We start from the raw sequence: 9,639 nt of genomic DNA, 5'->3' as shown, positions 1-9,639 counted from the left end.
ACCGTAAGAATTGAAAAAGAACAAAGTAAAGGGATGAATCACCGGTAAGAATTAGCAAATGAATTAAGATACATGAGAGAGTTTAGATACAAAAGAACGAAGAGATCACGAACTTATTAGGGAATATTTGAATGATGCACCGATAAGATTTGGAGAGTGAGGGCTGAAAGCTGAAATGAATAATTTTGAGAAGATGGGCTCCGGATAACAAACTGAGAAGACTCTTGAATTGCTCAGGATAGGTAAAAAGAATTCCCACAATCGAAAATAATTATGAGAGGATGGCAACAAGCTAGAATCACGAATCTTGAAGAGAATGGAGCAAGATTAAAGAGAAACTCTTCTTCGGTCTTCAAAATCCGAGAATGACGACGAGAAACACCACCATGAATTATTTAGATACTCCGGAAGAATCAAAACGAAGAGGTTGAGCCAACGATGAAAAGATTTTGACAGATCTTGGAGAAGACATTTGACTGATGATAATTCATTCTTACATCAAACTTTAAAAGATTTGAGAATAGCTCCAGTAAAATTAGAAGAGTCAGGTAAGATCCTGGAAAAAGGCCTATGGTTTAGGGCCCACTGAAAAGATACACTGTTAAACGATTACTTGCAAAGAAGATTACACCGATTGAGTTAAACGGCTTGAATGAGATAACCACCTCGAAATAGGTTTAACGGATCTTGAATGAAAAGACGAGCCTTCTGAGATATCTTCAGCACCCCCGAACAAATGAATAGCGAGAAGTGAATGATTATGAGGTGCATAGGCATGAGAAGGTATTAGAAATGAGGAAAAGGATATGATCAACAACAAAACTTGAATTTAATTCACCGGAGAAGAAAAGAATGAAGAATGATGAACTTGAGGCTCCGTTAGGATCTTCCTGAGAATCACCGGATAAGAACATTGACGGAAAAGAATGGAGAAGCTTCGCATCCATAAAATGGATACTTGATTAAGAATTCTGAGTCCTTGAAGAAAAAGGGTGGGAGGGCGGGGAAAAACAAAGGAAACTTGGGACGAATGAAACAAATAACATTGAGAAGGCTTTGAGTTGATCTTGCGGATGTTGAGAATGAACGGATCCGCTTGAAGAGAAAACACACTGGTTGAAAAGAATTGACATGACAATCTCGATGATCATGAAGGATTAATATTCACATAGAAATATGAGAACACCGCTTAGGAAAAGGTATGGATTCAACACTTGACTCCGAAGCAACTCGAATACCACAACTCAAAAACAAAACAAAGGATTGGCTTGCAGAATAAGTCGAAACAAACATATGATAGAGATTTCGTCCGAAGTTTTCGTGGTGGGGCCTACACGGGCTCGATCGTACAACACCATCATGTACAAGGCAGTGCGCATGACATACGAAGCGTCCCCGAGTCAGCATAGCCAAGGACTCTTTAAGACACAACGAGACCACTGTAAAATCAACCGTCGATAGGCGGACCACTAGACGTCTAACCCCAATTTCATATCATACATCTGTCGGAAAGATATCCTAAGAGCTACTTGAATTCCCACTTATAAACTCCCGAAATTTTCCGGTTATGCAATCAGGTGTTGGGGATACAGGGGAAGCATAATATCTCACCCAAAACTAGCAAATCCTACATCCAGTTGTATCCATCCTTCAACACATAACCAAGAAACCTTCGGAAATCATTTACCTCAACCTTCGAAAAGCATCCGTTATACAAGTTATGGCAATACTCCCGAACTCCCACCCCAGTACTGGGTGGCGTCGAGGTTATCTCACCAACAACTGCATAAAAGAGATTTTCGATGTCGGCGGAACTCAGGTATTCCAGAACTGCAACGATAAAATTGTGACGACAACACCTCGGAGCTCAACTCCCCGGGACACTGCCACAACCCCTAAATGTCAGGAGGCACCAAGAACAATGTTCTCGTCACAAAACCATCAGAACGATTCCAAGATACCCGTGTGATCCTAATTTTTTTTAGTGAAATTTGAGAAGAGAAGAGTCAAAACTCTACGTCAGGATGCCTTACCAGAGCGATGAAGGGACTAAGGAGTAAAAAGAATCCTACTCTCTGATATATATAATCCTAAATGACTCAAAACATTTTTCTACACTCAACAACGCCAACGATTCGATCAAGCAGGGGGGGCTCCTAAGTCGGGGAAGGCTCTGATTACCAACTTGTAACGCCCTCGATGCGGCTATATCTCCCACGTGTCGAAGCACGACTTAGAGGTATAACCGCATTGAAATCAATGTCTCAAGTGAGGTAATCTTCACACAACCCATGTAATACATAAGGGAAAGAGATACATAGTTGGCTTACAATCGCCACTTCACACAATACATGAATAAAGCATTACACCATCCAGATACAACCAAGGTCCGACTACGGAACCAAAATAAAAGAAGACTACCCCAAATGCTACACAGATCCCCGATCGTCCCAACTAGGCTCCACTACTGATCAACTGGAACGAAACAACACTACTAACAAGGTCTTCATCGAGCTCCTCCTAGAGCACGGTTGCGGCACCTACACGGTATCGTCGGCACCTGCAAACTGGTTTTGGAAGTAACTGTGAGTCACGGGGACTCAGCAAACTGGTTTTGGAAGTAACTATGAGTCACGGGGACTCAGCAATCTCACACCCTTGTGATCAAGACTATTTAAGCTTATAGGAAGGGTAAAAGGTAAGAGGTGGAGCTACAACAAGCGACTAGCATATATGGTGGCTAACATACGCAAAGGAGGGTGAGAAGAGAAGGCAAAGGCACGGTCGAGAAACTATGATCAAGAAGTGATCCTAGAATAACCTACGTCGAGCATAACTCCAACACCGTGTTCACTTCCCGGACTCCGCCGAGAAGAGACCATCACGGCTACACACGCGGTTGATGCATTTTAATTAAGTTAAGTTTCAGGTTTTCTACAACCGGACATTAACAAATTCCTATCTGCCCATAACCGCAGGCACGGCTTTCAAAAGTTCAAATCCCTGCAGGGGTGTCCCAACTTAGCCCATCACAAGCTCTCACGGTCAAGAAGGACATTCCTTCTCCCAAGACATCCGATCAGACTCAGCATCTCGGTTACAAGACATCCTCGACAATGGTAAAACAAGTCCAGCAAAGCCACCCAGATGTGCCGACAAATCTCGATAGGAGCTACACATATCTCATTCTCAGGGCACACCAGATAGGTCAAGCTACGAGTAAAACCAGCCGTCATGTTGCCCCGAGGTGGCCCCGCAGGCTGCCCATTTCGGAGCAACACTCAGAGGAGCACTGGCCCGGGGGGGTTAAATAAAGATGACCCTTGGGCAGGCCTACCCAAGGGAAAGAAAATGCTAGGTGGCGAATGGTAAAACCAATGTTGGGCCTTGCTGGAGGAGTTTTATTCAAGGCGAACTGTCAAGGGGTTCCCATTATAACCCAACCTTGTAAGGAACGCAAAATCCGGGAACATAACACCGATATGACGGAAACTAGGGCGGCAAGAGTGGAACAAAACACCAGGCATAAGGCCGAGCCTTCCATCCTTTACCAAGTATATAGATGCATTAATTAAATAAGAGATATTGTGATATCCCAACAAAATATCCATGTTCCAAACATGGAACAAGCTCCAATCTTCACATGCAACTAACAACGCTATAAGAGGGGCTGAGCAAAGCGGTAACATAGCTAAACAACGGTTTGCTAGGACAAGGTGGGTTAGAGGCTTGACTTAACAATATGGGAGGCAAGATAAGCAAGTGGTAGGTATCGCAGCATAGGCATAGCAAAAGAGTGAGCAACTAGCAAGCAAAGATAGAAGTGATTTCGAGGGTATGGTCATCTTTCCTGAAATCCCGCAAGGAAGAAGAACGAGTCCATGAAGAAGACACACGGACGAAGTCGAACGGATCCTCACAAACGCGACGTTATCGGAACCAACCCGAAGAAGCAACACCGGAAAGAAGCAAACAATCATGGTAATCAACCATCACATAATCATGGCATGATGCACAATCAAGTATGATGCATGTCCGGTTTAATGAAGCGTGGCATGGCAAAGTGCAACAAACAATCCTACAAATTAAGTGGAGCACAAGTTGCATATTGACGAAACACCACATTCAAGTTATTTAGTTCGATCTCGTTTATGTACCCAACAATATTAAATGTTGTTAAACATGGCAAGAGGGTGAAGCAAATTAAAACTACCTATCTAGTCAAGTTTAAATGAGGCCGAAAAAACGAACAACAATTCCGGAAAGTCCCCATGTGCATATTTCGGTTATGGTACTGGTCTGCCCTGAACACAATTTTAGAGTTGTTAAACATGCAAAGAGATGCCACCATGTTAAACAATGCATTTTTCCACCCCAAATGCATATAAAGTTTGTTAAGTTTGGAGCTACGGTTATTTAGTTATGAATTAAAGCATTTTAACATGGCAATAGGCAAAATATATGCAAACATAATTTTAAACATTTTTATCATGTTTGAAAGTGGCATATTATGAAACTACACAAGATTCTAAGCATTTTTCATATTAGAAGTTTTTACATGTGATGCATAGTTTGTGGGTTATTAAATGCATGTTCTAAAGGGGTTATTCTGCAAAAATGGTCTCTCTGGAAATAGCTAAATTTGTCCCGAGGGAAAAATGTTACATGGGCCGAATCCTGTTGGCCCAACAGGAAGAGGGGATCTGGAGGGCGGCTCACATCGGCCTTGAGGCCGAATCCGACTGGCGCTGCGGAGCTGGACCAGGGTGAACTGGGCCTTGGCGCTGGTGGAGGCCTACGTTGTCGCTGGAGTTGGGCCAGGGTGAGGCCACGGTCAATGAAGGCTCGAGGCAGGGGCGTCTCCCTCCGGCTCGACTGCAGAAGCAGAGGCGCGGCAGGGAGCCTGCAGCGGCGCGAGGCTGCGATGGCGCTGGAGTGGGCGCACGGAACGGAGGGAGGTGCAGCGAGATGGGCTCTTCAAGCAGCGGACGACGGCGAGGATCCACCGGATCTGACGAGGGGAGCTGGTTCCTGACGGCGGGAGCTGTAGAGGCCATGGCGGGGAAGAATTTAGAGGGGATGCAGCAGGAAAGAGAGAACACAAGGGAAGGAGAGCAACAGCAAGGCTCACCGGAGCATGAGCGGGCGGCAAGGACGAAGCAAAAGTGACCCGAGCTGGCAGGTGACTAGGGCGACGCGGCTCCATCTCCATGGACAGGCGGCCATGGTCTGTTTCCTGTGAAGAGAAGCGAGAGAGATGAGAGATAGAGAAGCATGGGGAGGAAGGGAGATACAGGGGAGGAGAGGAGCGGGACGAGGTCGGTCCTCGCCGTGATCGCCGGCGTGCTGGAGAGGAGCTCCGGCTAGGTGGACGGAATCGAGCTCCTGCCGATCTGGCTCAGTGCGGCTACTGCGGGGCTGAGGGGAGAGGACGCCTGGGATGGCTCCTGGCCATCTGATCCAGATCGAAAGGTCGAGGTTGAACAAATCTTGGCAGGTGGTGGGGGTTGGCTGATGGTTTGGATCGGAGGGATGCAGGGATTGGTTCGGCGCTGAAACCAAGGGAGAGAGTGGCGGCGGCGGGGAGGATTAGATGGCTGGATGGGACTGCTAGAGTTTCATCTATGTATAAATAGCAGGTGGGTTAAATTAGGGGCTATCCGGTCCCTTTGATCGTAATCGGACGGTCGCGAATAAATAGGCTAGGAAGTACTAATAAGAAAACAGTAACGTTTTGTAGATGTTTGGGGATGATCCGACCCAACGGTGACGACTCCCCGGGTCGGGTTCGGGACAACTTCCGGACGCGCGCAAGGGGTTCGATGCACTGAGCAGAGAGAGGTAGGATGGGTCTAGGTGGACTGTGGAGAGCGGGTTGGTCTGAGAGAAGAGGGGAGAGATGCAGCCCGGCACGGTTTTCGGAGACCGAAAACGTCCGACGTTTTGACCGACTATAATGCCGCTATAGTTATCCGTTGGGGCGTCAAACAGACTCCAAATGCGATGAAACTCGACAGGCGGTCTATCTACACTATAATAAGACCGCACGCCAACTTTCAACCCATTTCGAGAACATTTTCTGGCCACTTATAAAATAATATTTCGGACGTGTCGCGGGCGCTTTCAAGTGTGTCTGGGCTCAGAACGGACAACGGGGAGAACTGGGATACCCCGGACGAATGCAAGTTTTGAAAACTTGATGATGCAATGCACATGATGACATGATAAGATGCAACACGCAAGCAAATGACATGGCAACGTCGGCGAATAACTGGACGACACCTGGCACAACGGTCTCGGGGCGTCACAACTCCGCTGCTGGGTTCCGAGAGTTTTGATATTTCCAAAGAAAATTTAAAACTCCCATCCCCCCCCACCCCTCCGCCGGTTTGGTAGACATACTTCGTTCCTATAATATCCATTCAGTCACTTGGTTTTTTTGGAACAAGAACAATCAGCCAATTTTGTGGTAGTCTATTAAAAAATTAAGAAAAGTGATAGTTTTTTGTAACCCTAGCACGCAATGTGGTAATTTTGTTGCTATATACTCCCAATACTAAACAAATCATGGTTGTTGAATCGTCATATATTGATGCGTGCTAGCATATTTGGTTTGGCGCTCATACCGGCACTAGGACAAGAATATACAGACAAGAAAACACATCACAAAGACCAACTTGCTGATTACAACCCAGTGCAGGAAAACGACCCAACTCCTACTGAAACACCTTTGGATTACACCAACATATACATGTATTCAGCACAAAATCAACATATTAGACATAATAAGTGATAGTTTACATGAGACAATTGGGTATTACATGGTATCCATATCAACAAATATTATATTCAGGTTGCAGTAAACGTGAACATGATATACGTTGTAAAGCACACTGTGTGCTTTAGTATTTTCCCAAGTGGAAGTTTTACCGATTGGAAAGAAACCAAGAATGCATAGCACCCCACATTATACATAACACTTCATATGCTCGCCTGTACCTTGTATTAACCCACAAACATACTTGACAAAGTAAGTATCATGATACAATAAGTTACAATGGTAGTACATGCACACACATCACCACTTGAAAAGGGAATGAAGAAGAACAATGCCCAACTATTCGGACCAATCACTACAAGCACTCCCACCATGAAGAAAAATATATCACAATGTTTGCACTGTCGGGGTGGTCAAAATGATTGGTTAGCCGAGTCCCACCATGACATCCAACCATTGATTTGGTGGACCTTCATAATCATTTATAACAACCATTTGATATTTACAGTTGTACCTAAATATATCATAGTCATCATTAGATTTCATAAGTTCATAAACAGTCATGGTCGTCAGGTCTTCGTAACTGTACACATGTCACAGCCATTAAATCCTCACACCAATACTAAACAAATCATGGTTGTTGAATCGTCATATATATTTATAATATGTGTGCTAGTATTTGGTTTGGCGCTCATGATGGCACCAAGACAAGAATATGCGTACACGAAAACGCATCACAAAGACCAACTTGCTGATTACAACTCGGGGTATGGTGTGGGAAAACGACCCAACTCCTATCCAAACACCATTGGATTACTCCAACATATACATGTATTCAACACAAACTCAACATATTAGACATCATAAGCGATAGTTTACATGAGACAATTACATGGTACCCACATCAACAAACATCACATTCTGGTTGTAGTAACCGTGAACATGATACACAGAAAAGCACACCGTGTGCTTTAGTACTTAACCGAATGGAAATTTTACGGACCGGAAAGTTACCAAGAATGCATGACACCCATATGCATAACACTCCGTATGCTCGCTCGTACCTTGTATTCTCCTTGAAACGTACCTGACAAAGTAAGACAACCCCCATAGAGCACATCTTCTGAACCAAACCACAAATTATAATACGTATTTTTGGGCCTGTCTCACGGGTAGACGTCAAAGACACCTCGAGCTCCCAGTTTCTTCAAAAGTTTGTAGTCACTGAATCCTGCCTTGGTGAATATCTCGCTCCAGTCAGTTTCGTCTCGCTGCCGGCCATTGGTCATCACCATCATAGCTACATCCATCAGGAGCTCTGCTTCGTGCGTTGGTCCTGAAGAAGAGTCTACAACTATGTCGATAACAATCACTTTTCCTCCCTCTTCCCGCGAAGGGATAGCCTTCTTGCATTGAGCAAGGATCTTCACACAGTCCTCATCACTCCAATGGTGCAGCACAAGCTATATATGTAGGGAAATTTCGAGAAAAAATTTAGTAACGAAGTGACGTATAAAATGGATAAGAGAGGAACTTCACATTAGTTTGTTATATGTGGTACCTTGATCAACACAGCCTGAGCAGGTGGGACGGACTTGAACATATCACCGGCCACGTAGTTAACCACACCGTCGGCTGGGACATTGTCGATCACCTTCGGAAGGTCGAGCACAGTGCACTTGATTTGCGGAAAGGCCTCCACGACTGCCCTTGCCGTCGTGCCGTCGCCGCCACAGCAGTCCGTCAGGGACTCCAGCCCCTGGAAGAGGGCGCCACCGCACTCCCGCAAGACCGTGAGGAACCCGGAATTGTCATGGGACGCCAGAGCGTCGTTGAACACGGCGTCGATCTCGGGGTCTTGTTCCGCCATGCTCCCGTCGAAGAGAGTGACGCCATGAAGATCCTCGAACGGCGACGCCACAACGTCTTTCTGGAACCAGTCGGAGAGCCCCATCGCAGCCTCAATGCAGTGCCTCGAGGTTGCGGCGAGCACAATGGGCGTTTGGTTCGGGTGGCCATCTACAGCGACGCTATCAAGCAGGAGCCAGGACACCGGGGTCAGGCGGTAGGTCACCACGTCGGCGGCGTTATCGGCGGCGAAGACGCCGGACGTAGCCAGCAGCCGCATGATGCGGCGGAGGTAAGGCAGCTTGGCAGGTGGAAGGGACAGCGCGGCGACCAGGTCGGGCAGCGATGCCGCGCCGCCCAGGCTATGGATGGTGGTCGGAACGCCGAGCTTGACGGCGCACTGGAATGCCATGGAGGTCATGTAGTAGAGACTGTGGCGCCAAAGGTCGGCCTGCCCCTGCAGGAGCTCCGCCTCGGTGGGAACGGTCAATTGCTGAGCCTCGGCCGCCATCGTCGCTACCTTGATCAATCTCCCTCTAGCTATTTGATGAGGTCTTTTATGGTGCTTCGTTCAAGCAGTGTGCATCCATCAAGTACTGTTAGCGGCACATATATATATAGCTGTGCTCGCGTGGGTACGTGTGTCGGTGCGAGTTGAACAAGCAAGGGAAGGGCACGCATGGCGCTATCACGCGTGTCCCGCATGTGGAAATTAAAAACGATAAAGAGACACATCTTGCCAGTCAGTCACCTGATCCACTGACATCGCTGCGTGGGAGTGACGGGCGTATTGTTAAAGTGGATACACGCCAATATAGAAGTTGAAGTGGATAATTACTACTAAGCATGCAACTTTGGAACCTTTAGGGTACCATCCGGCACTCCTTAGTTCAACTAAATTAACTATTTTTTTCTTCAGAATTCACACTATTTTTATAATTTTAGTTCATTTGGTTGAATTAATTAGGGTAGTCTCTTAGAGATTTCCATATGAACTACATACGGAATAAAAT

General features: G+C 46.2%; 1 protein-coding gene across 1 annotated transcript; it reads right to left on the bottom strand.

Moving 5' to 3' along the window:
* Nucleotides 1-7,610: 7,610 nt before the first annotated feature.
* Nucleotides 7,611-9,221, bottom strand: LOC123086879 (flavonoid O-methyltransferase-like protein Os11g0303600). The gene is made up of 2 exons (XM_044508698.1): nt 8,340-9,221; nt 7,611-8,241 (listed from the first exon to the last, which is right to left on the bottom strand). The coding sequence occupies exons 1-2, from the start codon at nt 9,135-9,137 to the stop codon at nt 7,945-7,947; spliced, it is 1,095 nt and encodes a 364-aa protein (XP_044364633.1). The 5' UTR covers nt 9,138-9,221; the 3' UTR covers nt 7,611-7,944.
* Nucleotides 9,222-9,639: the final 418 nt, after the last annotated feature.

The sequence above is a fragment of the Triticum aestivum genome, chromosome 4A, assembly GCF_018294505.1.
Source record: "Triticum aestivum cultivar Chinese Spring chromosome 4A, IWGSC CS RefSeq v2.1, whole genome shotgun sequence".
In the NCBI taxonomy this organism is placed as follows: domain Eukaryota; kingdom Viridiplantae; phylum Streptophyta; class Magnoliopsida; order Poales; family Poaceae; genus Triticum; species Triticum aestivum.
The sequence above is the reverse complement of the archived record's forward strand: the minus strand, read 5'-3'. Positions and strand labels throughout refer to the sequence as shown.

What these genes read in the sequence shown, in the direction of transcription:
- LOC123086879 (XM_044508698.1), bottom strand. Translation starts at nt 9,137, where the DNA reads ATGGCGGCCGAGGCTCAGCAATTGACCGTTCCCACCGAGGCGGAGCTC. An exon ending in CTCAGGCTGTGTTGATCAAG is followed by an intron (nt 8,242 to 8,339) that starts GTACCACATATA and finishes CTACATATATAG; the next exon opens with CTTGTGCTGCACCATTGGAG.